The 27,926-nt window shown below is 44.8% G+C and overlaps 4 protein-coding genes across 8 annotated transcripts; 2 read left to right on the forward strand and 2 right to left on the reverse strand.

Moving 5' to 3' along the window:
* Nucleotides 1-42: 42 nt before the first annotated feature.
* On the forward strand, nucleotides 43-9,172 carry LOC130198154 (cullin-3-B-like). Of its 2 annotated transcripts, none has more exons than XM_056421251.1 (16): nucleotides 43-333; nucleotides 3,037-3,234; nucleotides 3,360-3,473; nucleotides 5,028-5,188; nucleotides 5,369-5,483; nucleotides 5,581-5,809; nucleotides 5,994-6,139; nucleotides 6,228-6,404; nucleotides 6,540-6,710; nucleotides 6,849-6,956; nucleotides 7,037-7,161; nucleotides 7,254-7,349; nucleotides 7,465-7,603; nucleotides 7,774-7,960; nucleotides 8,284-8,429; nucleotides 8,614-9,172. In XM_056421251.1, exons 1-16 carry the CDS (start codon nucleotides 274-276, stop codon nucleotides 8,743-8,745), a joined length of 2,304 nt encoding a protein of 767 aa, XP_056277226.1. In that variant the 5' UTR covers nucleotides 43-273; the 3' UTR covers nucleotides 8,746-9,172. The 2 variants fall into 2 exon arrangements, with proteins under 2 accessions (XP_056277226.1, XP_056277227.1); XM_056421252.1 differs by having other exon boundaries at nucleotides 44-333; nucleotides 7,254-7,350; nucleotides 7,469-7,603.
* Nucleotides 9,173-9,691: 519 nt separating this feature from the next.
* Nucleotides 9,692-14,545, reverse strand: LOC130198543 (dehydrogenase/reductase SDR family member 12-like). Of its 3 annotated transcripts, XM_056421734.1 has the most exons (11): nucleotides 12,676-12,836; nucleotides 12,405-12,511; nucleotides 12,169-12,302; nucleotides 12,011-12,093; nucleotides 11,818-11,913; nucleotides 11,627-11,708; nucleotides 11,488-11,549; nucleotides 11,244-11,348; nucleotides 11,041-11,131; nucleotides 9,998-10,135; nucleotides 9,692-9,935 (listed from the first exon to the last, which is right to left on the reverse strand). In XM_056421734.1, exons 2-11 carry the CDS (start codon nucleotides 12,464-12,466, stop codon nucleotides 9,784-9,786), a joined length of 1,005 nt encoding a protein of 334 aa, XP_056277709.1. In that variant the 5' UTR covers nucleotides 12,467-12,511; nucleotides 12,676-12,836; the 3' UTR covers nucleotides 9,692-9,783. The 3 variants fall into 3 exon arrangements, with proteins under 3 accessions (XP_056277709.1, XP_056277711.1, XP_056277710.1); XM_056421736.1 differs by lacking the exons at nucleotides 12,405-12,511; nucleotides 12,676-12,836 and adding an exon at nucleotides 13,256-14,545; XM_056421735.1 differs by lacking the exon at nucleotides 12,405-12,511.
* On the forward strand, nucleotides 13,080-16,858 carry ap1s3b (adaptor related protein complex 1 subunit sigma 3b). Of its 2 annotated transcripts, XM_056421737.1 has the most exons (6): nucleotides 13,080-13,207; nucleotides 14,563-14,741; nucleotides 14,892-15,000; nucleotides 15,203-15,340; nucleotides 16,017-16,078; nucleotides 16,238-16,858. In XM_056421737.1, the coding sequence occupies exons 1-5, from the start codon at nucleotides 13,205-13,207 to the stop codon at nucleotides 16,056-16,058; spliced, it is 471 nt and encodes a 156-aa protein (XP_056277712.1). In that variant the 5' UTR covers nucleotides 13,080-13,204; the 3' UTR covers nucleotides 16,059-16,078; nucleotides 16,238-16,858. The 2 variants fall into 2 exon arrangements, with proteins under 2 accessions (XP_056277712.1, XP_056277713.1); XM_056421738.1 differs by lacking the exon at nucleotides 16,017-16,078.
* A 130-nt stretch (nucleotides 16,859-16,988) lies between these two features.
* scg2b (secretogranin II b) lies at nucleotides 16,989-20,217 on the reverse strand. The gene is made up of 2 exons (XM_056421220.1): nucleotides 20,168-20,217; nucleotides 16,989-19,645 (listed from the first exon to the last, which is right to left on the reverse strand). Exon 2 carries the CDS (start codon nucleotides 19,626-19,628, stop codon nucleotides 17,829-17,831), a length of 1,800 nt encoding a protein of 599 aa, XP_056277195.1. The 5' UTR covers nucleotides 19,629-19,645; nucleotides 20,168-20,217; the 3' UTR covers nucleotides 16,989-17,828.
* Between the last annotated feature and the right edge of the window lie 7,709 nt (nucleotides 20,218-27,926).

Genomic DNA, 27,926 nt, shown 5'->3' on the forward strand with positions numbered 1-27,926 from the left:
TTCGTGAAGACTTTTCTCTCGCGAGATTTCGTCGTTGCGCAGTGGAGTACAGCCGTCCGCCATCACCGCACACAAGCTAGCATTAGCTAAAAACCACTGAGAGGAGAGCGAGTGACAACAACATAACAGACACACAGACCGACCTCATTCTTGGAGGGGAGGTCACTGAGTGTCCCTGCCGCTTTCCTGGCGTAGAAAGCAAACTAGCAACTGCCTTTCATGTAGTCTTTTAAGTCAACTTAGAAACGAAAGTCGTTCTAACTTACGCTAATCATGTCCAACCTGAAAGGCGGCCCCAAGAAGGACACCAAGATGAGAATACGAGCCTTTCCTGTGAGTATTCCCCGGCTCTGTGAGCGCTGATATGCTAACTGTGAGACTCGAGTCCCGGGGATGACGGGTCTCTGCTAGCAACTACCTCCGAGCGAGCCGCTTAAACCAGAAAGACATGTCATTGTCAAGCGAAACAAATCACCCGGAGGACTTTAGCCAGACTAGCAGTTCGGTTTATTTGACGTGTGCTCGCTCCTCGGCTTGCCACCGTGATCGTCGTCTGACGTGAGCTAGTGTTAGCATCTGTACCGTGACGGAAACTTCCCCGGTGCCTTCCGAGCTACGCGACTGCTAAGCTCAGTCGCGTAGCAGGCCCGATGTCGGCTAACTTGACGCCAGCTAAGTTGCGGTCGGTCGGTGAGTTCCTTTGAGGCTCTTTTGGCTCACGGGGCTTCGCTGCACCGCGCATTTGGCGTCGGCTGCTCTACATGGCGATCGCCACAGTATCATGCAGCGCTTCAGTCTTGGGGAGCTAACGCAGCTTCAGCCTGACGTGAGACTACAACACAGCTATGGTAACGTCAACCAGGCTGGTTAATGTTGTTGACGTCCACCTAGCAACCTGCTGATGGTAACGTGCCACTGTCAACGAGTTCATCACGAGTAACGTGAGCGCAGTTGTAACGTTGTGTAATGGTGTCTAAATTGACGAGCCCTGGGATCATCCAATTATATTCCTCGTGTGAAATACGGAGCAGTGCTTTTTCTTCTGTTGGATATCCAGGCGTGTGAGTGAAAACAGTTCATCCTTTTTCAAATGTTGCGCTTCCTTGCAAATGCAAGACTGGCCCATGAAACCAGATTGTAGCCACTACCTAGTAGTCTTGGTCAATATCGTAACACACTTTAATTATGGGATTATATGAATGTATCCCATTCCACACCTTGTATTTCTTGTTGCTATTGAGACAAGCTTATCTTGTGATCTGAAAATACTGACTAATGAATTCATTTTTTGAATTTGAATATGAGCCGGTCAACTGTCGGTCCACAGTTACTCTTCACTAGATATGCTTAACTTTTGATATACTAATTACTAATCAATAACCAGATGTACAACCTGTAGCTCTACCTCATACATGGAGCCAATCAGAATAATTGATAGATAGATAGATAGATATATACTTTATTAATCCCCAAGGGGAAATTTGTCGTTACAAGTAGCAGCACCAATAAATCAAACGCACAAGAATAAAAACAAAAACAAAACACAAATATAAAAAAACAGGGATGAAAGATATAGAAGTATACAAAGTAAACAAAACAAAATATATATGTACATATACAACACACATGCATACACAACACACAACATCAATGACGAATCAAATCAAATTCAAAAATATTAAATATAGACAGTGTGCAAAATGCAGAGTGTGTATATGTCAACTTGACAGTAACAAGAGGCTAAAAACTAAATTGGTGGGCGGCCTTTGTTCCTGAATGAGAGCGATACAAGCTGAAATACTTAATTTGACAATGACTTTGACAAGGAAACTGTATTTATCTGGTTGACACCTTATCGTCTTCCCTTCAGGTGAGGTCTGATCAGGTTCTTGATCGAGTTTAAAGAGTGAGGAAAGAAGTAACATAATGCACTGTGCGTCTCGTCAGTGAGATAAGGGGACATTGACATCCACACACCTTCATTATTATTGAATATATTGTGAGATAACTAGGTCCTGGTACGTTGGCAGGAAATGCAAAAAAATCAGAAAGTTGAACACGGTCGTTGCTTGACACACTTGGCGGTTGCGTCTCTACCTTCTCTACATTCTTTATACGGCTTTGGTCGTACAGTTTGAGGGATTGTTTACACCAAGGGTCTTTATGTCTCGTTTTACTGACTTGGGTTTGTCGTTCCCTGTTCGCTGGAGTCGAGCAGCACATGCTTCGTCTTCAGGATCGTAAAGCTTTGAATGCAGTGTGGTCAACACAACGGCTCATTCTCCATGGACGCGAATGTATAATGCATATTTTGTTGTGGGTTTTTTTCTGTAATAATGTTGATGATTATAATCTTTGTTACTCTTGATATGACTACACAAATAGAAAATGGTGATTTAATTATGGCTTTCTGTTGCGCCTATGCTGCTTCATTGAGATCTTTGTTTAAATTGCTTCTATATGCTTGCAAAGTTATCTGAACTCGGGCAGAATCATCAAGGCATCACCTGCATTGTATCCCCGGGGGAATTGAAATTAATAAATGACGAAGGTGTACATTCCGCCTACACTCAAGTACCCAATGTTTACTGCGAAAGTCATCAATCAAACATCTGGGCTTTCACAAGGTTATACCTTCCCTGTCCACACCTCAATGTAGAAAGGGATTGCTTACTGTGTAAGTGTGTGTTCATATATATATATATATTTAAATAAATATATATATATTTATATATATATATAAATAAACATATATATATATTTAAATATATATTTATATATTTAAATTAGACGGTTTCTGTAGGCACCTTTTTAGAAAGCTGCAAAACTATTAGTAATTAACAACGTACAACATATTGAACCTGTGTTTTTGCATATGGATCTTCTCTTTTAACAAGTGCTTTACTATTTTGTATTCACTAGTATTGCAACACACAATCCTTAGCATTACTTTTGTCATCGACTTGGAACAGATGGGAATAATACAGAATAGACATTGTTCAAGTAAAAACTCTTTCATCTTTCTTCCCCTCCTAGATGACAATGGATGAGAAGTATGTGAACAACATATGGGACCTCCTAAAGAACGCCATCCAAGAGATCCAGAGGAAGAACAACAGTGGGCTCAGCTTTGAGGAGCTGTACAGGAACGCCTACACCATGGTGCTCCACAAGCACGGGGAGAAGCTCTACACGGGCCTGAGGGAGGTCGTCACAGAGCACCTCATTAACAAAGTAAATCAATACCCCGAAGCCCTTTCAATAATTTCTCAAGTGTCCTTATGAATATGACCTGAAGTTTATCAGTAACCCCAGAAATAACTTGATGTGACATAAATTCTTTCAATTTGTATTTTCAGGTCCGGGAAGATGTCTTAAAGTCTCTAAATAATAATTTTCTGCAAACACTGAATCAGGCGTGGAATGACCATCAGACCGCCATGGTGATGATCAGAGACATCCTCATGTACATGGTAACTAGGCGGTTGTGCTTTTTTTGTCATACACATTTTGCTTGAAATATTCTGTAACTAGAACGGGCACTCGATAGAGGGCATATCACAAGATTGGGCATTGAATTATGAACATTTTGGCATTAGTTGCATGCCAATTGGCTATAAATTGATCGCGCTATGGTAAAGAGAAGATTTTGACCTTTTCATGACCTTGACCTTTGACCCGATCGATCCCAAAATCTAATCAAATGGTCCCCGGATAATAATCAATCATCCCACCAAATTTCATGCGATTCGGTTTAATACTTTTTGACTTGTGCGAATAACACGCACACATACACAAATACACGGCGATCAAAACACGACCTTCCGCATTTTCAATGCGAAGGTAAATATCTCTAACATTTCATAATGCAGTGGTTGCTGATTTGTATTGATTCATGTTAAGATCACGTCTGTGTCTGCAATGAGTTGTGTTTCCTGTGCAAGTGGACTCTGGGGCGTGTGTCATTGTAAAAGTGGAACGAGCGGCTCCTCTTCCCCTACATCCTATTCTGGACTTTGTACGGTGCTGTTTTATTTGTGGTCCTAACAATGAGCCTCTGTTGCTGTATTAACTGCTTTTGGAAAACTGGCCGGACTTGTTGATTCACTTTCGCAGCAAGTCCAAGATGTCTGTGTCAGTGGGTGACCGAGCGAGCCCTCAGGACACGTGTCGGCTCAACAATGTCTCAAGCAGTCCAGAGACTGGACGGCCCTCATGGGCTTCTTTTGTTTTGTATTCTCCGTGTTCCTGTCCTGGCATCACCCCGCTTCCGGGTGTTTAACGAAGACAGACTTCCTACTTCTGTGCAATGAGAGCAGCTTTCTGTTCCCACCCGCCTGCTGACCTCTAGCGGAGAGCCGGACCGATACAGCAAGAGTGACTTCACTGTTCTCGGCTGGTGTATTTACCTGTTCTGGAAGGCACCGTGCCTCTCTTTAGGCCCTGTGGCGGTACTTATTTTTCTCTGAGAGGCTGAGCAATTGTACCTTTTCACACACGATTCATTCATGTTATTGCTGAGCATGCTCTGTATGGTTGTGTTCTTACATCTATGCTCCCGTTACCTGGTATATACATTTAACACGGTAATCTAATCTCAGAAATGCTAACTCATTCATTACTCGGATGAAGAAAAAGAGAGAGGTATCATAAAACAAGCATTTTGAAATGGTCAGGATTAAAAGTAAGCTTTCTTTTACACAAAAACAAAGTAATTCATACAGCCACCAATCCTTTATAATGAAAGGTTTGCTGGCTTATCCAACCCCAATAAAAAGTACTTTGCACCACTTTGAATCACAGTGATGGTGTTTCTTTTGCACTCGTCAGCATACACATCCCTTTTTTAAATGCATACTTGTAAAGTAGTGGTGGGATAAATACCATTTGTACCAACCTAGTTTAAATTTAAAGGATAGTTTTACATGTGATATACAGTGTTCTTAGGAATCGTTCAACATGCATATGTTATATATATATGTGCTGTATTCGGGTCTTTTTCACCTCCATTCTCTCTCGTTTCCCAGGACCGTGTGTATGTTCAACAGAACAATGTGGAGAATGTGTACAACCTCGGCCTCATCATATTCAGAGACCAGGTGGTGCGCCACGGTTGCATCCGAGAACACCTACGTCAGACGTCACTGGACATGATTGCTCGGGAGAGGAAGGGCGAGGTGGTCGACCGGTATGCAGGAGTACAACTTCACTGCTTGATCTGAAGGATGACTGTGACTCCGAGTCTGCTCCAGGATGCCTAATATTCTGGTTGAAATTAGAAACTCGGGTGACACGCAGCAAGTTCCCCAATCTGTCTTGATCCTATACGATACGTTTCAGCTCACTTTTTTTTTATCGTCCATTGCAGGGGCGCCATCAGAAACGCCTGCCAGATGCTGATGATTCTCGGCCTGGACGGCAGGTCTGTGTATGAGGAAGACTTTGAATGTCCATTCCTAGATATGTCAGCGGAATTCTTCCATGTAAGTCGTTGGTGGGTTGTCGGTGTCTTTTTTTCTTCTTCTTTGTAACCACTGAAAATCTTTGTCAGGCGTAATCGCACACTATCTGCTCTTTCAGATGGAGAGCCAAAAGTTCCTCGCAGAAAACAGTGCCAGTGTGTACATTAAGAAGGTCGAGGCCAGAATCAATGAGGAGATTGAGCGAGTTATGCACTGCCTAGACAAGTCAACGGAGGAGCCCATCGTCAAGGTGGTGGAAAGGGGGCTCATTTCTAAGCACATGAAGACCATTGTGGAGATGGAGAACTCTGGCCTCGTCCATATGCTCAAGAACGGCAAGACGGAAGGTAAACATGTTGCTGATTTCATGTTTCCCTTTCAATTAATCGTGATTTTGAATTGAGGGTCAAACCATTGCATTTAAAACATTTTTTTATTAAGAATGGCACCGTTGTGTTTTCTCAGCCTGTCCTCGACAGTTTCTATGTGTTCCTCATAAGTTCCCCCCCCCCCCCCCTGTCTCCCTCTCAGACCTGGCATGCATGTACAAGCTGTTCAGTCGTGTGCCAAACGGCCTGAAGACTATGTGCGAGTGTATGAGCTCTTACTTGAGGGAGGAAGGCAAAGCTCTCGTGTCAGAGGAGGGAGAGGGCAAGAACCCCGTCGACTATATCCAGGTATGCTGGTTGAACACAACTTCATGTTTCCAGATCTAGGCGAGCCCACCTTGATATCGTGATTCTTGTTACATCACCTCTTCAACAGGGCCTGCTAGACCTGAAGACACGATTTGACCGCTTCCTCCTCGAGTCCTTCAACAACGACAGACTCTTCAAACAAACCATAGCGGGAGACTTTGAGTATTTCCTCAACCTCAACTCCCGCTCACCAGAGTACCTGTCACTTTTTATTGACGACAAGCTCAAGAAGGGTGTCAAAGGGGTGTGTGTCTCCTTTTGAAGTTTCCTTCCACGGCATCACTTACAGTTCTGCATTTGTATGCCCAGTGAGACGATTCAGCGTTTTGCGTGTCCCGTACATTTCCTCATTCTGCTTCGCCCTGTCGTGTTCGACCAGTTAACAGAACAGGAGGTGGAGTCGATCCTTGAGAAGGCCATGGTGTTGTTCCGGTATATGCAAGAGAAGGATGTGTTTGAGCGGTACTACAAGCAGCATCTGGGCCGCAGGCTGCTCAGCAACAAGAGCGTCTCAGACGACTCGGAGAAGAACATGATCTCTAAGCTCAAGGTAAGAAGGGACCTTTTGGTCCCCGATGCACGATATGCGTATCTCTGGTCCTGCTCTTCTTCTCTGCTATTGGCCGTCGCCCGTTCTGAGTCCGCGTCAGCAGTTTCAACTCGCTCCTCCGTCTTTCTCCTTTTGCAGACAGAATGTGGCTGTCAGTTCACCACAAAACTGGAAGGGATGTTCAGAGACATGAGCATATCCAACACTACCATGGATGAGTTCAGGCAACACATACAAACCACGTCGGTAAGACAGTCGGACCCCTTTGTTAGGGCCAAATGCGTTTTGAGAGAAATTCTGAAAACAGGTTTATTAATCTCTTCCAGGCATCTCTAAGTGGTGTGGACCTCACAGTCAGAGTCCTCACTACTGGCTACTGGCCGACGCAGTCGGCAACACCTAAATGCACCATCGCCCCCTCTCCCCGACACGCCTTTGAGGTCTTTAGAAGGTAATGCTCTTTAAATCAATTTCAAATGTTTTCCTAAACAAAGGGAGACGCTGTGGTTCCGAAAGAAGTTGTCCGTGGCTTTTCTTCTGCAGGTTTTACCTCGCTAAGCACAGTGGTAGGCAGCTAACACTGCAACACCATATGGGCGGGGCAGACCTGAACGCAACTTTCTACGGAACTATTAAAAAGGTAGATGAAAAATGCCATTTGCCTTTTTTTCTCATGAACAACTCCAATCAAGGATCCGTGGTGTTGTGGAGTATAATTCCTAAATTTAAATTCACCTTCCCTTCGACTTCATCTGCAGGAGGATGGCTCAGAGGTGGGTGTGGGGGGTGCGCAGGTGACCGGCTCGAACACTCGGAAGCACATCCTGCAGGTCTCCACTTTCCAGATGACCATCCTCATGCTCTTCAACAACAGAGACAAGTGCACATTCGAGGTGGGCACACGTGACGTACAGTGGCTGTTACAAGCTCGCTCTCCTATCCAGTCGTCTTGTCTTTCGCAGAGGTCACCTTTGCTTACTCTATGACCTGCATGCATTCTTTTGGTCCTATTCTCTGTCCCCCTATTTCACGACCTCATCGCCCACTCTGTGCCCGTCTATAGGAGATCCAGCAGGAGACGGATATTCCCGAGCGGGAGTTGGTGCGAGCGCTGCAGTCTCTGGCCTGTGGGAAACCAACACAGAGAGTTCTCACCAAGGAGCCGAAGTCCAAGGAGATTGAGAGCGGCCACCTGTTTACAGTGAATGATCAGTTTACTTCCAAACTGCACAGAGTCAAAATACAGACAGGTGGGCAACGTGTGTGCTCAGCGTCTGGTCTTTCTGTCCGGTCAATGGGCCTTTTCTCCTGTTCTTGTTAAAGTTGGTCACCTAGTTGGTCATTTTCTTAACCAAGTAGCTTTTCCAGGAACGACAGTTCGTGTTGAGTGGTAGATATCCATTTAGCATGAACAGAATACCCGAGCGTCATGTCTCAGCCCTTCAGAAACATGAATAAAGGATTCCCCCTCTCCGAAGGCTTTTCCTTTCTGCTAATCTAAAAAAACGGGACCTTCAGAGAGTGACTATATTTGGTCCCTGAACTTCATCTTGTCTGTATCCCACTCTGCCAGTTGCTGCTAAACAAGGGGAATCCGACCCCGAAAGGAAAGAGACGCGGCAGAAAGTGGATGATGACCGGAAGCATGAGATTGAGGCGGCCATTGTCCGAATCATGAAGTCCAGGAAGAGGATGCAGCACAATGTCCTGGTGGCTGAGGTAAGGAACACCTCATGAGGATGTATGTTTCTCTATAACGATGGACGGCAATTAGAATACGGGCATTTCCCCGTCTTCAAAATAATTTTATGGTGACGTAGTTCTGCAAATAAATGTAATGAAAAAGGTCAATTTAATGTTGAAACTGTGCATCTTCTTACATGTTGTGGTTTTGTGTCTGCAGGTAACTCAGCAGCTGCGGTCACGTTTTCTTCCGAGCCCTGTCGTAATTAAAAAGCGTATCGAAGGACTAATAGAAAGAGAATACTTGGCAAGGACGCCAGAAGATCGCAAAGTATACAACTACGTTGCATAGAAGACGAACTGTGGATGGGAGGAGGAAGAGACTGGATGGACGGACGTGGGAGGGGGGGGGGGGGATTTGTTTGTTTTTCTTTGGACTGTTGTTACGCATGGACTGGAAGTTTCTTTTAAAGACAAATGCTGGGAACCTGATTCATCCTCCCTTACAAAAACAGTCAAAGAACATGACTAGGAATAAAATGTTGGCGCAGAAATTAAATCCATCAAAACTTGTAGATGATTTTTAAATCAGGCCCTGTCTTCCTATTCTCTGAGTTTTAACATGGATGGATCCAGCTTCAAGCTTTTCACTGTTTTACCCTTGTAGAGATCAAACTTGCAAAGAATCCCTTGGGAAAATGTGAACGCACCACATTATTTTTTGTTTTTTGTTTCAATACTGTATAAAAATAATAAAATTATTAAAAACAGCAAATGTGGATTGTTACAAAATAATGAGTATCGTTGCTCCCTTAGTTTTTCACAAATAGTCGGCTCATCGGCTCTGCGACGTTTGACTCGTTAAGCATTTCAAATTTCAGTCGGTATGAAAGCATCTGATCTGTACAGAGTTTGGTTGTCAAGAGCTCAACGTCTTATCTGTTGCGGTAGATGAGTACACTATTGTTTTAATTGGTTCTTTGTGACTGAGAAATTTGAGTGGGAGCAGATGACTCAAATTAAATACATTTTAATTGATGCAGGGGAAGCAGTGATTCTACGGCACATCTAAAATAATAAACGACTTCTAAATCTCATTCAGCAGACAAACCAACAGATCTTGCTTTATATAATAGACCAGCTCATTTTTACATGCACTCACTAATGAGACATTAAATTCAAATCAATTACTTCTGTCTTTAGGTCAACAGTGTGACGTCCAGTTACTGTTGACATCACAGGTCACTGAGCGATGCACTGTCCTGAACGCGGCTGAAGAACAAGGAGCCAGACGACACTCAACACCACATTATTTTTCAGAGATTGCTGTTATTGCAACTTGTGCTTTAATGTGTCGGTCACATGTGGCGTAACATCTGTATCGGGATATTCAGACAAATAGAGGTCCGGAAGAGCCGGTAAGCATCAGGTTTTGAGTGAGAGGTCTGGCCAGAGTCTCCAGCTGAGTCATGAAATCCTGAATTTCTTCAGCAGAGCTGTGAGTCCAGGCCAGAGGCAGGTGGGCTGGAACCAGCGTACGATCTGCAACACAAACGGTCCATCAGAACTCGCCTCAGACGATTGAGGGAAATAAAAAAACTCACCTTGAAAGAAGAGCCCGCTGCGTGTCCTGCCAGCAGCTCTGGACACGGCCAACCACACCACAGTGTCTGCTCCCTGCTCCACGCTGCGCAGCCGCTCCCCCATCATCTGGTGGAACTGGGGCATCGATGTAGAAACAGCTGGGAAAGAGGAAGAGAAAGGGTTGGTGCTGAGGATGTGTGGATGTTGGGTTAACACTGCATTACTAACAAAGAGGGACTAAGTGTTGGGTTTTATCTACTCAAGCAAATGTGAGAGAAGCACGTTTTATTCATGTTAAATCAGGTGAAAGGGGAAAGAAGTAGGGACTCACTTAAAGTTTTTGAGTGACCAAAAAAATGCAATTATTTCTTTTAAATTCTTTCAAAGTTTTTTCTCTGTGAATTTCTTTAAGCATACTCAATTATTTATTCATCCCAACTATCAATTCAAAAATGGATAAATATGTAACTTGATGTACTCTCTCAAAATCCCAGCAATTATTTAAATATGAATTTAGTTAATTATATTTTGGGTGTTATTTGTGGGTGTTATGGTCGAGGAGGTAGAACAAGACGCCTGCACACTGTCCACTTGCATTCAGAACGTTAGTGATAAATAAACCTTTTGAAAAGTAGTTTGATGGAGGTGTTTGGACCGACACGTTAATAAAAGTGTGCGATGGGTTAAAATGTTGCTGAATGTTAAAAACAACCAGTGGACAAAGTTTTCAAGTCTATTGCTTACGGAGAAGTTAAAATATACACAATTCAATAGATAAAGTATAAAAGTAAAGCAGCCAAAATGCGCGCTGTCATTTTTCAATAACTAAATAATGTTACTCATTTGTGTGTGGCAGTATTCTCATTACAGCGATGCCTTACATCAGATTGTTATTTATATGTAGACATTCACTGAAGCGTCACCATTAGGAGCATTGTCGCTGTATTTGAGTGACAAATACGGTCTGCATCTCATTTTTTTTGAGGGACATTTTTTGAAATGTAGAAAAATGACCAGCAACAACAACAGACTTTATGACATAGGGTCAGCTGCCTATCAGTACCTGGAGTATCCACCCAGCCTGGATGCATGGCAGAGAAGTGAATGGCTGGCTTAGCCTTGGCCCACTGTTGTGTCAGCACCACCTGCTGCCTCTGAGAAGAAACAACACATCATGCCTACTTCACTGTATTTTATCACTATTATGTCTCTTTTCCTCTGTTCAACTCTTCTTCCATAACCTGGATTACATTCTCCTCCCCGTACCTTGTTCTGGGCGTAGACCGTGACGCCGTCCACGTAGCCCGTCTCTGACTGCAGGTCGTGGACTCTGAGTTTCTGGACCAGCATGCCTCCTGAGGACACAGTGATCTAACCGGCCGGGAGAAGAGAGGCACAGTGTGCTTCGACCACAGCCACTCCAGCGAGGACAAAAGTGGCATTATGCTGTCCACATGATGCAGATGAGCAATGTGTGTGTGTGTGTGTGTGTGTTTGTGTGTTTTCATACCACCCTTGGATCCCGGCTCTTCTGTAGAAGTGGTATGAGAGTCTGCGTGAGGATGTACACTCCTGAAAAATAGATGGAGAAGAGGCAGACTTAAAACGGTGCTGCTGTTCAGCGGCACCCCGCCAGCAGGAGGGCTCACCCATCGTGTTGGTGGCAAAGTTCTTCTCCAGGCCCTCGGCGGTCACCTCTCTCGTGTGCACCACGCACCCTGCGTTATTTATCTGTCACGAAAGAGATGACATCGAGACGGTCTGATCACATAGCAACGGAGGTATCGATTCAGAAAGACAGATTTGGGATGAAGATTCAAAGGAGAGCGCTGACACACACCAACACATTCAAGGCTGGGTACTGACTCTTGAAGGCCTCCGCAAACTCCCAGACGTCGTGCGTCTCCGACATGTCCACGATGTGGACGTAGACCTCCTAGAATCACCAGGAAAGCGTCAGTCTCACAGACCCGGGGTTTTCTTCGTCCCATTGCGTGTGAGGCGTGTTGCAGGCGAACAACACGGGGACTCACCGTGTTGCCAGACTCACGGACGATTTCCGACCGGGCCTCCTCTGCTTTACCTTTGTTTCTACACACCATGTGGACCGTCCCACCTGGAAGCAAAGCATCAACGTTGGTTTTCTATCAATATAGAAAAGGCAAAGACACATAGCGCTGCGGTGTTTGACCTTTCTTGGCGATAGCCATAGATGTCGCTCTGCCAATTCCACTGTTGGCTCCGGTGATCATGAAAGACCGTCCCACCACGGACACGTCCAGGGCTTGGGGCTCAAAGTTCTTGAACGCTGCCTCGTATCCTCTCCTAAAGGCACACGGGAAAGCAATATGAGCAGTTTTTAAAATCTTTTTTACGATAAAGTGTAAGCTTCAGTAGAGTCAGGTGATGTCCTCCATCAATACACACCAGCTGTCAATGGAACTACTGTGTTGTGCATAAAGGCCCGTTTGTGTCGTGCTGTGTGCCATACGGTGATCAGACTGGTGATATTCCTCTGTTCAGCCGTCTTTAGGCTTAAATGAATGACACAAAATGCATTTTAAATGTAGACAACCAACAAGCAGGACGAACAATTTAGACTACAGCCGACTCAGACTGACAAAGCATCATCTGCCAGATAGTTCCCCTCCTCCTCCAAACAACCTCCTGAGTGTAATGACTCGTTGTGATGACTGACCTTGTATATTCGTGGATTCCATTCAAAAACCAGATGCCATTTCGGTACAGAGACATATTATCAAGTGAATAAAAACCCACGGAGTTGTTCCAGCTTGGCGGTCAGCGTCCCATGAATGAAGCAGGCGCACAGAAAGGGAGCGCTTGCTGCTCTCTGCCGACTCCGCGCGGGCACAACACGTAAGACACTCACCGCCCCCCTCCACAGCAACGTGATATCAAAGAGGTACTATCAGCTCATTCACGAAGAGAGCTCTGCACACATCACGTGGTACAAGTGTAAAGATTGTGGTGGGCGGGACCCGCTGCGAACAAATGGACAGTAACCAATCCAGATGGTTGCGAGGAGCGGTGACGCGTCCTGCAAGGGGGCGGAGTCATAACCAACTTTCACGCCGACCGGAGTGAGCGACGGGTTGAGAATGTGTTCAGCCGGACCTGTTGACTCTCTGTGAGAGTTGAAGTAGTTTATTTCCCCTTTATTTGTCTTCTCTTTTGATCGCGTCCACAGCTCCTGGTGCGGCGTCACAATGGTAAGTGTGTGAGAGTGTGTGTGTGTGGGACGGCGTCAGGCTGTTCACCTGTTGCACCTGTCAGGTAGTTAGAGCTCGAGCCAGGAACTGCACCTCGACTCCACTTCCTTGTCCATCGAGGGCAGCTGTGTGTTCCTGTGAGGACGCCATGCAGCAGTGTGTGGGGTCTGAAGGGCTTCGTTGTGTTTATTGCTTTGTGTAAAGTTTAAGGCGACAGCCGGAAGTAAGGTGTACGTTTCCTCAACCGGTCGCCTCGGTCGAACAGGTTTCGTCACTTTGCATCGAGTCCTCCCCTGGTGGCACTTTAGTGCTTTACATATTGATTTGCCTTTGGGTTGACACACACACGCACATGCACGCACGCACGCACACGCATGCACACGCACACACCAGGAAATACCAGTCGGCCTATCGGACTGTTTTTCTAGCAGCCTCCAATGTGAATTTATGTCAATGTTCTATGTGGTTTTAATCTTTAATCTTGATGCTTCGCTCAAGCTGCATTGTTCTTGCCTGCACACTTTGCATACAACACCAATTACATTTGACATTTTCCTAAAAACACATTCCCCCCCCCCAACAATTCATCAGATGTACAGTATATGTTCTGTTGGCTGATGCATTGGACCCGAGGCATCCTTTTATGCGGCTGCAACATGAAAGCAAATAGTCTTGTGCATGATAATGTTGACTCGACTTCTCAGCTCTTTTTTTGTGGGTGGAAACGATCCAACGTGGCTTGTTGCACAACCTGAGCTTTTAACTGATCTCTGCACTGTCTGTAAAGGCTGAAGATGTTAGTTATTTCCTTTTTTTAAACTTGTCTTTATGCCCAAATTTCACTCGGGTGCAACACAACCCCTTTAGCCCATTAACAATACAAACTCAAACTATTCTTCTGGCATCAACAATGAGAGGAAGACTCGCATGTACCAGCGTTTCTAATAGAAATAAGGTGGCATTCAAATTGATACGTGGCCATATGTATTTCCAATGCCAGAAAGCACATTGTGTAAACATCCAAAACCCAACTCCTTGACTCTCTTGAAAGTCACAGTAGGAATTCAAAACTATTTGTTCTTCAATCGTTTGTTGACCTTCACATTTCTGCCGGTGAAGCCCTCTCCCCCCTTGTGTGATGTGTGTGTTCAGTGCAGTTACTCTTGAATGAGCCATGCCGACAGCAACATACTCGTTTGACCCATGCTTGGTGTGTTAATAATCTCAACTGCGAAGATGTTGTGCCAATGTGTGTGTGTGTGTGTGTGTGCTTGTTCATAAGAGCCCCCCCCCCACTCGCTCGTGTAGGCATCACAATTCGCCCTCTGACCCCTGCGCTCTGTCCTTGCCGTTAGATACGCTTCCTGCTCCTCTTCAGTCGCCAGGGGAAGCTGCGTCTGCAGAAGTGGTTCACGGCCATTTCAGAACGCGAGAAAAAGAAAATCATCAGGGACTTAACCACAATGGTGTTGGCACGGCAACCACGCTCCTGTAACTTCCTGCACTGGAGAGATCTGAAGATAATTTACAAGAGGTGGGTGCTGCTCAACTGACTCTATCTGCTTCTGAAGCGGCAGGCTTTTTATTCTACCTATAGTTATACCTGCTGTGTGTGTGTGTATATAATTTATAACTGTATTATTTGTTATCAGCTGGAAATCTTCACGGTCTCCGTTTTCCTCAGGTATGCCAGCTTGTATTTCTGCTTGGCGATAGAGAACCAGGAGAACGAGCTGATTGCCCTGGAGGTTATCCATCGCTACGTGGAGCTGCTGGACATATACTTTGGCAATGTATTACCTTTCGTTTCACCTTCTTCGATTTAAATATTCAGCTGTAGCCTGAAGTGTAGCTGTTGACTGGTTTAGCTTCCATTAATGACATTATAGCTGTTGAACTAGTCAGTATATCTCATATCAAAATGTCCGTTTTTTAAAAAGGTAATGTGAGTACATTCTGCACTGTTTTGTAACCATGGCAATAACCTCCTCTCAGGTGTGTGAGCTGGACATAATATTTAACTTTGAGAAGGCCTATTTTATCCTGGATGAGTTTCTTATCGGAGGGGAAGTACAAGAAACGTCCAAACAAATGGTGAATCGCTCCATTGAAGCCTCAGACATGTTACAAGAGGTGAGAGGTGCCGGCACACGCACACACACACTCCTACACAACACACGGCGCTGCTTGCATCTGTGTGTGAGCATGTGACATCTAGTTGCACGGCTCAACATGATACACACAAACTGTGACTTGTTTAAATTTAGTTTAGAAACAGAAAAAAAGAAGCTCATCTGTGGGATACTTGGACATATCCAGATGTCTGAGATGAGTTTCTCATGAATCAACTCTCATCATGAATCAAGCTCCATTCTGGGTTTCATTTTATTTGTGTGTGTGTGTGTGTGACTGAGTGAACTCGCCAGCAAAGGTCAAAAGTAGTGTCGTAGCGAGTTCAATTAACAGTGGTGCTGAGTCCCTGGTGTGTCTTTCTTTCTTAGTAGCCTGTCGATATTGGAGATTTAAATGTGTGCTGCTGATTTCCCACCTGTCTGTGTGTGTCTCTCTCTCTCTCTCTCTCTCTGCTAGTGTTATTGCGAGTGAGAGACAGATTTCCCTGCAGCGTGTGGCGTAGGTTTAGTGTGTGGCTGCCGCTTCCCGCTCCCCCTAGTCCATGGCTCTGTGTGGTACACTAGTTCACTGGGTGTGTTGTTCTGTGCTTGTGAATAGGGCTGACTAACACTATTTAATCAAGAGTTGGATGATGTGCAGCGTAGCCTCCCATTGATTTTGACCATTATCGCTTCAGGATGACAGCAGTGATTGGTTTGAGGTGGAGCTGTTTGGATGACCTTGAATATGGACAGAAAGGTTAGATGTTCTGTTTGTTAGTTGGTGTGCTCAGCACTTTATAATGAGTGATGTGTAGACGTGTGCCTGTGAATATTAATTGTGTTCTAATGCATTTTTACAAGGCGTAGAATGTGATTTTTTTTAAAACTAAACTCGCTGTGCTTTTTATCCTCCTAGACCATGGAGGAGTATATGAGCAAACCTGCATTTTAACCCCTGAGATAAAGAGCACGACAAGGAACCGCCGGGAGGAGGAACACAATCGGAGTCAAAGACGTTTCTGGATATGGAGTTGTGTCTTTATTCTGTTGAACATTTTCCAAAGATGAAACGGGCTTATTGAATGTTGTCTTCCCTTCTGTCTGAAGCTTTGCTGCAGTGTAACTGCATTTAAGTCTGATATTTGTTCAGCCGTTCACTCAATTTAAGGAAGGTGGGGTGGGGGGGGGGGCTTTTGCTCACATTGATTGCTTATTGTAAAGGAAGTAGACATAGGATATGGGGCGTATTATAGGTTCGTACATTTGTTGTGTTTTTCATGTATTAATATGTTGGAATTTAATGATTTTATTCCAACAACACTAATGATAATATGCAACTCCAGTTAATATTTGAAATAGATTCGGACAGATTGGAGTGAGTCTGATTATGATGAATTTCTTACTCTTTTTAAGCTTCTTTAACATGTGTGGAAACACTCGTTTTTAAAAAGAGATGTCGCTTTTGTGAGTGAATATCCCTATTTATCATGTGCAATTCATGACGTAATGATTAAAGCGTGTATTTTGATAAAAAGTCTGCCTTTCCACAATTGTGTTTTTGAAATTCACCAAACATCCACAGGTTTAAAAAGGCTTCCTCTGATTGTATGGCATGTGTAGGGTGGGTTTTTAATAAGGCAACACAACTCTGCAAGAAGGAAAAATAATACAGCTGATGCTTTATTCATCTGTGATTCATCACACATTATTGAACATGTACAAAATGGTTTAAAAATGAGCATACATAGCACAACCACTGGTAGGCTGACAATACAGAGCTTCGCAGTATGAAAGGGTTGGAAGGCAGGCGACGGTCTGATATTTAGACTTGGAAATAATGATCCACTATAATAACATTAAATCCACTAACCCTGAATATATCACGAGGCACAACAACACTCGCTCTCAGCCCAGCGCGGTGTCCTAACGAAAAATCCCTAATGTTCCCCTCTCAGTATACTTACTTGTGTTTTAGAGGGCCAGTCAGCATTATGCTTAATAATTTACAGGTGTATTCACATATGTAATTGAATAGGATGACAGATGGAAAAAATAAGCGTTTTTACATTACTCAGTTGATTATAATTTAAAATATAGGCCTGTTTACGAACACAATCAATCTAAACAAACCTTTTAACAACATCACAAAACTTTAATAACTGGGATATCACTGGGATTTGATATTATTCGGCCTAATTGGCAATTTGAGTTAAAATCAAAAGTGTTTTAAGGATACTTGTTTTCTCATATGTGCACGGATTGCACCTTTTTTAATCTCCTATGAAATCAATATATCTGTATAATGTTCTTGCAGCAAGTTAGGGACTCATATATTTTAAAAATGGTTTGAACTTGTAAGATTGCTATAGTTCATTTCCGTTAGGGTGATATTAGTTATACCAGCTATATAATATACATTTGTAAACTAGATCACGTCCACCAAACTTTATTTTTGAGACAGTATAAATACTATATTCATTATTTCGTGCGTCTTGCAGGGCATCGGGCTACATCCCGGCCACCTTCTTCTCACGGTGCTCCTCTTCGTTTCCGGTCTGGGGCGCGGAGGTCTTGGCCGTTATCTCCTCCTGCATCTCCGTGGGCTCTATGTTTTTCTCCGGGGGCTCCTCGGTCTCCCTCTTGGCCACGGGCCTCTTCTCGGTGTCGGCTTGACCCATGTAGTCCTTCATGACCCGCTCGTACAGCTCGTAGGGGAACTGGCCCTTCAGCTGGGCCTGGGTGTCCCTCTTGGAGATGGGGTTGGGGTACTCTGTGAGGATTTTGGCCGCCAGGTAGGTCGTCACCTCGTCTTCCACCTCGCCTTCATCGTCGTCTTCATCATCGGAGACATCCGACTGACGTTTCAGAGGCATTTTGTTGAGCTCGGATAAAAAGAGGTTCTCCCTGCGCCCGGAGGAAGGAGGGATTTTAACTGGTCCGGGGTTCGCAACGGGTTTGGACGCCACCGGGATCCGGTCCGAGGAGGGGGAGGTCTTCGCGGGTCTCTGCAGCAGAGGGTATTCGTTGCTGATGGTCTCCACGCCGATGATGTCCAAAAAGTCCTCTCTGTCCATGTCTTCGGGGACGGGCTTGCTCTTCACCGGCAGCCTGCGGCTGTAGTACCGGATCTTTTGGGTCTGGCTCGTCGGGTAGCGAGGCGCGGAGGCTGGGGGTTCGCGGTGGAACTTCCTGAGCTCCTCTGTGAGCATCATGTCGATGAGGTCCTGAGGAGGGACGTGGAGCTTCAGGGACAGCTGCAGCAGCTGCTTCACGGTCCGAGAGTCGACGAGGGAGGGGCGGATCAGCCTCTTGCTCTGCTCCGCGGTCTTCTCCCTCTTCTGCGTCTGGTCGCTCATCTCCAGGACCTTCAACAGGTAGTAGTCTACCAGCGTGGTGTCGTCGTCGCTCTCCTCTTGGTTCTGGCTCGTGCGGCGTTGCATCTCCTCCCTCTCCGCCTCCTCCTGCTCACCGAGTGCCCTCTCCATTTCTTCATGGCTCCTATTGATAATCTCCTCCGTCTCCTCCCTCTCCTCCACGGGGACCCACTCATCTCCCGCGGCCGCGTCATCGTAGGCCGGACTCCTCAGGCTGAACCCGTCCTCTTCCTCGTCGTCGTCGTCCCCGAACACGTCTCTCTTCTGGCCGGAGATGGTGGGCATCCTCCCGAGCTCCTCGAAGATGGACCGTAGGTTGGCGAGGCTCTGGGGCGTGTACTGCTCATCCAGGTCCTCCGTGGCGCGTTTGGAAGCGTCGGTGTTCTCCTCGTCCTCGAACATCAGAGGGTATTTCTTATGGGATCTGGGGAAATTACCGTAGTCTGCCGGTGCGCTCACGGGGACTTCGGTGTCTTTGGTGCGGTGCCTGTGCGTGCGGCGGTCGTTCCTGGGCGCCGACACTGGGCTGGGCTTCGCGTCTTTCCCGGCGCGATCCTGGAGAGACTGGAGAAGGACTTTCATCAGCTGCTCCGCGGTAATGTCCTGTCTCTGCGCACCGGGGGCTGGCTGACGGTCCCCGGGACTCTCGTCCTGCTGCGAGGCGAGCTGGAGCAGGACCCTGAACTTGTCCACTTCGTCGTAATCCACGGGTTCAGGTCGGCCCCCGTTCCGCTGCTTCAGGTTCTCAATGTACTCCAGTGCTTTGATCATGTCGGAGCTGGGCGGATAGGCGGCCGGCTGCCCCTCGCCCTCCCCACCTCGGAGCCTGTAGTGGCGGGGGACAGAGGCAGCCTGCACGGCGTATCCATGGAGGAGGAAGGCGAGGAGGACCACGGCTCCCCTCGCGGGCAATTTGTGGTGGAAATGCAGCATTATAGGCACGGTATTACCTGTACGAGCAAGAGAGCATATATGTTAGGGGGGAACTGGAAAAACAAAATAAGCCAAACAATGGATTTCTATGTTTCTCCTGATATATTTTGGCCAAAAACGTATTTGAAAGCAAGGTGCATAATAATCATGGGAGAGTCTGTTTTTATCCGGGGATTGTAGTCCTGGAGTTCCGCTCAGCAAATGGACTGATACGATGCTGTGCGCGAGGAGATGCATTCACATCACTGGATGAGTCATTCCCCGCGTTGTTATGGGCAACCTCAAAATCCGATTACCCATTAACAGCACACATTCATAAAAAAAATACTAAATTGTTTTCTCTCCTTATTTAACTCTAGTAACAACGCATTTTAATCATCCATTGTTGCGGATGCGCGTTTTGTCACATTGATAATTCTACAAAGTGTCGACATCTGCGCAAAGAAAACGTGGCAGACCATTGCCTTTCAATCCGAGGCAATTGGATATTAATTTAAACTAGAATATTAGGACAACATTGTTTTACATGCGTGTCTTACCTTTGGCAATAAAGCTCAGACAGCAGTGAAGGTGTTGGGCATCTCCTCCGGAGCGGTGCTGGTCTCTTCTGTTTTCAGCACTTGGACAGCTCCCCTCGTTATATGAGGCAACACCTGACCACCGCGTCATCACACAACACACGTAAGAGCCGGTCCTACAAAATCCATATCAATGATTCAAGTGTATATGGCAAATGCTCGCTGCATTAAAAATAGTTATGCTTGCTGTCTGTGTTGTTTCACATCAGCACTCTAAGAAGCTTTTGACTGGAAGGAGGATCTGTCTGGAGCAGAAGTGTTCAGGGCTACGGTGTGTGTGAATTCTCCTTCATTGCATGAGGAACTTACATTTAAAAAAAACTATGAAATCAGTTAAACAACATGACAATGGTTAGGCACAATTAAAAAAATACATTCCACTCTTCCCCATACATTTACTTTCACGCAGACGAAGAACTTTTGGACAATGTTGGTGTAAAACATGCAGGTTTGCCATCCCTTCTTCCCTCCTCTTGGCACGTGAAGAGTTAACCCCTCTAGCGATGACTCACAGGCTAAAACCACCGCGGAGTTGCTGTCGCAGTTGCTTCCCCCCCCCCCCCTCCTCTCCTCTCCCCTCCCCCTTCTGACAGAGACGGTGATACACACCGTCCTGTGGGCGTGGGGCCAAAGCTCCGGCATCCCGCAGGTCAACGAGATGAAGGGACCACATGCAAAGAAAAGGTCACGGCTATCACCACACGTATATATGTGTGTATGTATACATTTTAGCTTGAATAATTATTGTATTAATATTTAAAGTTGCTATAGACAAAAACATTTTTTAGATGCACCTTCTCTAGAAAATGCAAAATTAGGAAAATAGTCAAATAGCTTTAAAAAGATTTCTAATTAAGATTCTGTACATATGGTGTATCCATATAAACTGGCAATACAGCCTCCATTTCACCAATGTGGCAAAAAGCGTCAATTGCAGAGGTTTTCTGATCTCACTTTCCAAGACATATATTAAATATTCACATTCCAGAGCTCTTGTTTGATGCGTTTAATGCTCTTGTCTCTGTTGGTATCTCCCTTCAAGCCAAAACAATGGCCAGTCAACTACATTAGGAATGCAGCATCATCTCAAGTCTCTGTGCCCTCTAAAGTGATTCTGACTATTGTTCATTGCCCTATGACACCCTGTACAGCCTATAAGTGCTCTTCCATTTCCATTGCACATCTAATTGAATCCAGTGTGTTTCTTATTTATTCCATGTTGTAATCCCATCATGTCCATTAAACTAGTGAAAGAAAAACATTGCCCTCCTAATATTTTCATCGAGTGGAGACGGAAAACGTCGGAGCTGCTCAGTAGTTGAAAGCTCCGTCATCGGCAGCTCTGCAGAGAGCCTTCTGACGTGAAGAGACGCATCCATCTGACCGGCTGCTGATGTGTGTGCTGCACAAAAGAGAGGGAGGAAAAATATGAATCACAGATGAAGCGACGGATAGAAAGAGAGGTGTGGTGTTGTTTTTAAGATGTGTTGTATAATCGCACAGCATCACCGCTCTGACATCAACCCTCTCCATTCAGAAGAGCCATCGGCCCGTGGGACGGCATCAACTCTAGAGGTCAGGACAGCCGGCACACCGTGGTATTAATCATGTAAAGGTTACATTCTCCACGTGCCCATTAAGGGATGGATGATGTAATATGCTCATCGGCTGCAATCAATTTGATGGAAAATGAACAAGGGCTATTCAAAGGTGGATTGAATTGTTCAGCTCATTTTATATTCATGCAGGTAACTGACTGGTCACACTTCTTGGAAAGATTAAGATGATATTTGTCCAGCTCAAGAGCTCTTTAATCTTTGAGTTGTGTCCGTGTACAGGAGCACACTCAAGTGTAGAAACACACCCTGTTTATTTATTTATTGCTTGTCTCAGTCAGAAATGTTTTTTTTTCTTCTAAAAATAACTTGGCAAACAAATGGTTGTTGTGACGTCAAAGCAATGAATCAGTTCGGGGAACAGCTGTGTTCGTGGGATGGGCATGATGTATAGAAGTATTCAGAGGTTCTGATTAAGTAAAAGCACCATCGTATAAAGATACTTTACTGTGGGTAAAAGGTCCTTCATTCAGAATCCTACTTTGCATTATCAATAGATGTGCTTATTATATCTTTCGTCATATGATATTTAATAACAATGCCTCAACGCATAATAACAAGTTCATCATATGCTTTGTTTATGAAGTCTAAAAAGTACATGTAGCGGAGTGAAAACTTTAACATTTACTCCCTGAAAATTAGTAGAGTAAAAGTATAAAGTACCTTTAATGTACCCTAAACTGTACTTGGTAGTAATCTGGCAAAGTGTGTGTCAGAGGAGAGTTTTCAAAATTCCATTGTTCACATGTCACAGAATAAAGTAGAATGAAACCATTAAAAGCCATTTCATGGATCCATCTGTGTGTGGACTATCAGCGTATCTGAATGTCCAGAAGTCTATTGTTGTGGAGGCTACATCAGCCCCTGGGCACGATGAGGAGTAATACATCACGGGTTTTTAAACTCAAATCCCAGCAGGTTGCTGCGGTGGAAGATTCTCTGTCTCTGTGCATTGCTCCATACAGACCCTCGCAGTTATTTCAGATATAGAAAACAGGAGAGATATTCCTAATTGTTTCTGCTGCATCCCATTCTCTCTCTCTCTCTCTCTCTCTCTCTCTCTCTCTCTCTCTCTCTCTCTCTCTCTATTGGATGAGAATTGCAGCGAGGAAGAGGGAAAATCCTCGTAATTAGATGAAGTGCCTGTACTGCCACTTTTACACTCAATGGTTTCCTGGTATACATTACTTTGATTAACTCTCTCTCTCTCTCTCTCTTTCTCTTCAAAGAAGCTTTATTGCTATATTTATTGCATTATTAGTTGACAGTATTGATGTCATGTCTTCTCTCCTTCTGTTGGTATTTTAATATTGAGCTCACTGTCACAGAACAATTGTTCCAGTGAATGGATTGAACGGATTCAGCCAGATCCATATGAGCATTTTTAATTTGACTCTATTTTTCCCTCTCCCCCCCAAAAAACACTTGTTTCATTTTGTCTCTTTGATCATTGTAAAAATAATGTCCCACTTTCCCCATCCCTCCTTCTCTCCATTCTCTAAACCCACAGCAAACAATTGGGGACCCATCTGTTGTTTATCCACATGTCAATCAAAGCTTTGGGGCGAGAAGGATAAGAGCTTGACGACGGCTTGTGTGCGTCACCATGGCACAAAGGCACGCGCCCATATGTGCACGTGCTCACAGCTTACTGCACAATTATAAACACTCACAGTTACTTAAAAAACCTGCATCTCAGGTCTTTTTGATCTTTTGAATGTGCTCAGATTCTGGATTTATACTTTATCAGCTCAAGGACGAGTGATTCAACCAGCCACGGTTAAACATGATCAACTTGTGAGAAAAAAACGAGAAAAAATACGTAGATCCCTAAGAAAGAAAGAGAGAGGCTTCATGGCCACATGTGGTCGTTCTCCTTCCGCTCCTTTGTTTGTTCTCCTCCTCCTCCTCCCCCCATCAACCCTTCATGAGGCGGGGAGAGAATGACACGCCCGTTGTCAAGGCTCACCTTCTTTTCAACCAACGTCTCCATGGTGACGCTGCCTCACAGCCTTTCCTCTGCTTCCACCATGTCTTCTCACATGTTGGCATCCACCTCCTCTCCTCCATTAGTCGCTTCCTTTCCTAAGCTACGTCTCCCCTCCGTCGTACCCATCCAGCTCATCTCAGTCCTTGTGCCAATTACTGTGGTTAAAGCGTGGTCCTTGTCTTCAGGGGGCAGGTGGTTTCAGCCAGGAACCGGGATGGGGTGATTAGGGATGGCCTATGCAGCAGAAATTGGGGTAGAAGTGTGCTGGCTCGAGCAACAAGGAAACCGAAGAGTGTTTGAAAGAAATGAAGGTGGAGATTTGAAACAAGGCTGGCCTTTTTGAAAAGGTCGCATGTCCTCAAAGACCTGTGGGAGTGTGTTTTATATCTCTGTATAACTGAGCTTTCAACTTCTACTAATGGCCATCTTTTGGTTTCTTCTGGAAAAGTTTGACATTTGGGACTCATGTGTGGCCCACACTCTCAATGTCAGCTCAATGAGAGGATTAATAATGCAACATGGAATACATTTTCTCATTTAACTTGGTAGAAACATAACTCATTGTTATCCATATCCACACATGCCTTTCAATTTGCAGATACATATATTTATTTTCAATTCATTAGATTAGTCAGTGACAGGAAACAAGGAGAAGGAAAGATTTAGAGTCACAAGCAACAAAGGTGCCTGAAAGCTTTTACACAGCCACCCAGGTGTTCTCACTTAACCCTCTGATTAGATACTCAAGGCTGTATCCACTCTAGTTGATTGACATCTCCCTGAGTCTGCTCTTAGCATCGTTGCACCTGTTAGGGCGGGACAAAATACACCTTTATCATTCTTATTGGTATAGATGGAGATTCGTGACCTCATAAATTCCTATGAAAGCGTCACCTGAATACCTGTGTGCACTCAAATAGAATTTCTTGATCGACCAGGACTGAAATCTTAAGGATGGACACTTTTAAGCTTATCTTCTACATTCCAAATTATGTTCAATACAGTCGATATTTCAGTCACACCACCAGCCATCACCATCACAAACTGGATTGTCTCTCTCTTTCTCTCTCTCGTTCTTTCCTTCTTTCTCTCTCTCAAACTTATCTTCAGTTTCAGCTTCTTTCCCCTTGTTTAACGGCTGCAAGTATTCACCTTGGGGCTCTGACTCATCCCTTTTTAAAAAAACGACAAGTGTGCTTGTACGAGCACACATGCAGAGATTATGTTGGTGTCTATGGAACGCAGCGTGACGCATTTCAGAGTCAGAGGAAGGATGTGACTTTTTTAAAAAAAGAAGAAAAATCTTGTCAATGAAGAGAGCGGAACTGAATGTGCCGGTGATAATGTACATATTTGCAGCATGAACTTCATACAAATTCCTCATAATTACATTCATGTGTTAAATAGTGCATCTCTAATTGGATGTTGGTCTTTTTGTCTCCCTAATTGGCTGTGGGAGTATAACAGCCTTGTGTGTTACTTGAAATGTTCAGTGTCTAGGCAACCGTGGTGATCTTTATGTTCATTAAAGACCCCTCCTGTCCTCCTCTGCATGACTCCAGAGACATTGTCTGGATGTGAGGCTGCAAGGAAATGTGTGTTTTATCAAATGTGTTAAGATATTCATCATAAAATAGCTCTGATAGAGATATCGCATATTTGTTTTGCGATTTCCGAAACCCAATATGTCCAATTCTTTAGTTTGTCCTCGTGTTCTGATCGTGTTCACAGCGTGGCTCTCCCAGCAATGTTGTTTTTTAACTGAGCATCTTATGTAAATATGCTCTTTCTCGTGTGGATGCCATTCTATTTTTGTCTCCCCTCCTTTACTTGACAGTTCAACTTCTCATCTTTCCAGTATGCTCAGTCTCATGCATCCACCCTTCCGCCCCTCCCTTCCTCTCCTCCGCTTTGTTTGTTTTCCAACCTCTTTCTTCGTCCCTCCCACCGTCCCCCTCTCCATCCCCTTTTCTCGTCTCCCCCTTCATCTCTGCGGTCTCTGTCTCTCCTTCCACGACTCCCTGTCAGCGGGGCGATGATGCTGTCCTGGCAGCCTCTCAAACTGCTTGCCCCCTCGTTCCTCCACCTCCCTCCATCCCTCATGATGCTATAAATATCCAGCATCGGTGAGTCATCGCCCAGACATATCGGTTGCCTCTCCCTCTCCATCTTTACCCCCCTTCCACTCTCTCTCTCTCTCTCTGCCCGAGCTCATTGCCAGACGTCACACATTTCCCCACCTCCACTGTGGCCCTCACACCATGATGACCCAGCTCAGCTCGACTGGGGCGTGTGCCTGACACGGTGTTACCAGAGAACCAGCAGGAGGGGGAACACTCTGGGGGAGACAGTCAACCAGAACTGACCGCATCACATTCATTCATTTCCCAATTATGTGACGGGGCTCTCCTTAACGCCCCTATAGCTCTGAGTCAGATTTCTCTGTACCTGCTTGTCCCGGTGCTTGATGGCATCTATATCACTCTTAAATATACAGTGAGTGAGAAAGTCTCGTGTTTTACGCTTTTCTGTATTTCAACACAACATATTTGGGCTCTTCGTATGTCTTTGGTTTCTGCGTGTTTGAACGATGCTTCGCCACACAATATGAGTTTGTGATGTGGACCACACGCTAAGCCTCAACATACAGTACCTTAGAGTGTGTTACAAATAGCTCCAACAATACAGTGGCCCAGTCCTCACCGGACCCCCATCCCTCAGCCTCAGATGGAATCATTCTTAGTGTTCTCCACCCACCTCTCCAGAGTTATAGGCAGCTCCGGTTCAGCTCCTCATCCTTGGGTAAACTCCACTGTGTTTTATTGGCTCACACGGGCATGTGCGCAGAAAGAACAAGCACAGATAAAAGTTTGTGCGCACTTCTGAGTCATAAGTAGACAGGAAGAAGGAAAAGGGAGGTGCGAGTGGAAGAGAGGGAGGGTAGGAGACCGAAAGAGTTGGAAGTGTCAGAGAGCAAAGACTCACACACTCCTACACACACACACACACACACACACACACACACACACACATTTGCACACACAGCAAACCATATTCAAACAATATGGAAGATTTCCTTCAGTTTCTGGCTGCTTGGTGCTGTTGTTGTTGTTGTTGTCTTTGTGGCAGAGGCTCTCAGTGTGTATGTGTCTGCGTCAGAATCGTTGGGCTAATGAAGGCAGCTTTATGCCTCTGACGCACTCTCCAGTCCCATAGGGTGGGATGGATGGAGCGGAGGAGGGGTTAGAGGAATCGCTCCTCACTCTGTGGTCTTACTGTTTGCTCCGCTTTGCATTGTGTTGCAAACAGAACCATCACGCAGGACTTTAACCAAGTCTTTTTGGTTTGGTATCATGAGCTATAAAGAATAACGTGTATACATTGTATTCATTTTCATTTGTCTACACTGGAAACCATTTCTAGCTAATTGCTGAATTACAGCTTTAATAATTAGTCCATTAATCAACTCGTCGGTTGAAAGAAAACCAATTAAATTTTGATCAATTAATTATCTTACACTTTGTAATCTTTTTTGAGGATTTTAATACCATGGTTTCTCTTATCCAAGCTTCTCTAATGTGGATATTTGCTGGTCCTCTTTGATAGTAAACTGAATATCTTTGTGTTATGGTCAGAAAAAACAAGCAATTTAAAGGGGAAACTGCAAAAGGCAATTTTCACTATTTTATTAAATGTTATGAACCAAACAATTGATTGAGGAAATAATGTGAATAATGGTTAGTGTCAGGCATGCTCTTGATGTATGATCAGGGCATAACATTCAAGTTTATTCAATCATCTTCAACCAATTCACACACTTTGCTAAAATGCTGGCCTCCTAAAAGGACACAGAAAAATAACCGTGTTTACTAGCTCTGATTGAAGGTCGACTCCAAAGACTGCGTGCATGTTTCTTATGCGTCCACAAACCACACAAGTCTTTCGCAAACCACACGCACTCAAACACACGCGCGCAGACACACTGGCCTTTTGTTGCCATAGAAACGCTGGTTTCGGGGTTGATTCTAATCAAGCTGCTGATCGCATGTCACACGTTGTGCCTCGCCGATTGCATTCAGGCGTGAACGTAAAACAAAGAAATACCGTCAGTAAA

This window comes from Pseudoliparis swirei, chromosome 8 (assembly GCF_029220125.1).
Source record: "Pseudoliparis swirei isolate HS2019 ecotype Mariana Trench chromosome 8, NWPU_hadal_v1, whole genome shotgun sequence".
In the NCBI taxonomy this organism is placed as follows: Eukaryota; Metazoa; Chordata; class Actinopteri; order Perciformes; family Liparidae; genus Pseudoliparis; species Pseudoliparis swirei.

Coding starts and splice junctions, on each gene's coding strand:
- LOC130198154 (XM_056421251.1), top strand. CDS start 274: ATGTCCAACCTGAAAGGCGGCCCCAAGAAGGACACCAAGATGAGAATA. Junction 334..3,036: donor TGAGAATACGAGCCTTTCCT/GTGAGTATTCCC, acceptor TTCCCCTCCTAG/ATGACAATGGATGAGAAGTA. Junction 5,189..5,368: donor AAGGGCGAGGTGGTCGACCG/GTATGCAGGAGT, acceptor CGTCCATTGCAG/GGGCGCCATCAGAAACGCCT.
- LOC130198543 (XM_056421734.1), bottom strand. CDS start 12,466: ATGGCACACAGCACGACACAAACGGGCCTTTATGCACAACACAGTAGT. Junction 12,303..12,404: donor AGTAGTTCCATTGACAGCTG/GTGTGTATTGAT, acceptor GTGTGCCTTTAG/GAGAGGATACGAGGCAGCGT. Junction 11,550..11,626: donor CTTTGCCACCAACACGATGG/GTGAGCCCTCCT, acceptor TCTATTTTTCAG/GAGTGTACATCCTCACGCAG.
- ap1s3b (XM_056421737.1), top strand. Junction 14,742..14,891: donor CTGAAGATAATTTACAAGAG/GTGGGTGCTGCT, acceptor CGTTTTCCTCAG/GTATGCCAGCTTGTATTTCT. Junction 15,001..15,202: donor TGGACATATACTTTGGCAAT/GTATTACCTTTC, acceptor ACCTCCTCTCAG/GTGTGTGAGCTGGACATAAT.
- scg2b (XM_056421220.1), bottom strand. CDS start 19,628: ATGCTGCATTTCCACCACAAATTGCCCGCGAGGGGAGCCGTGGTCCTC.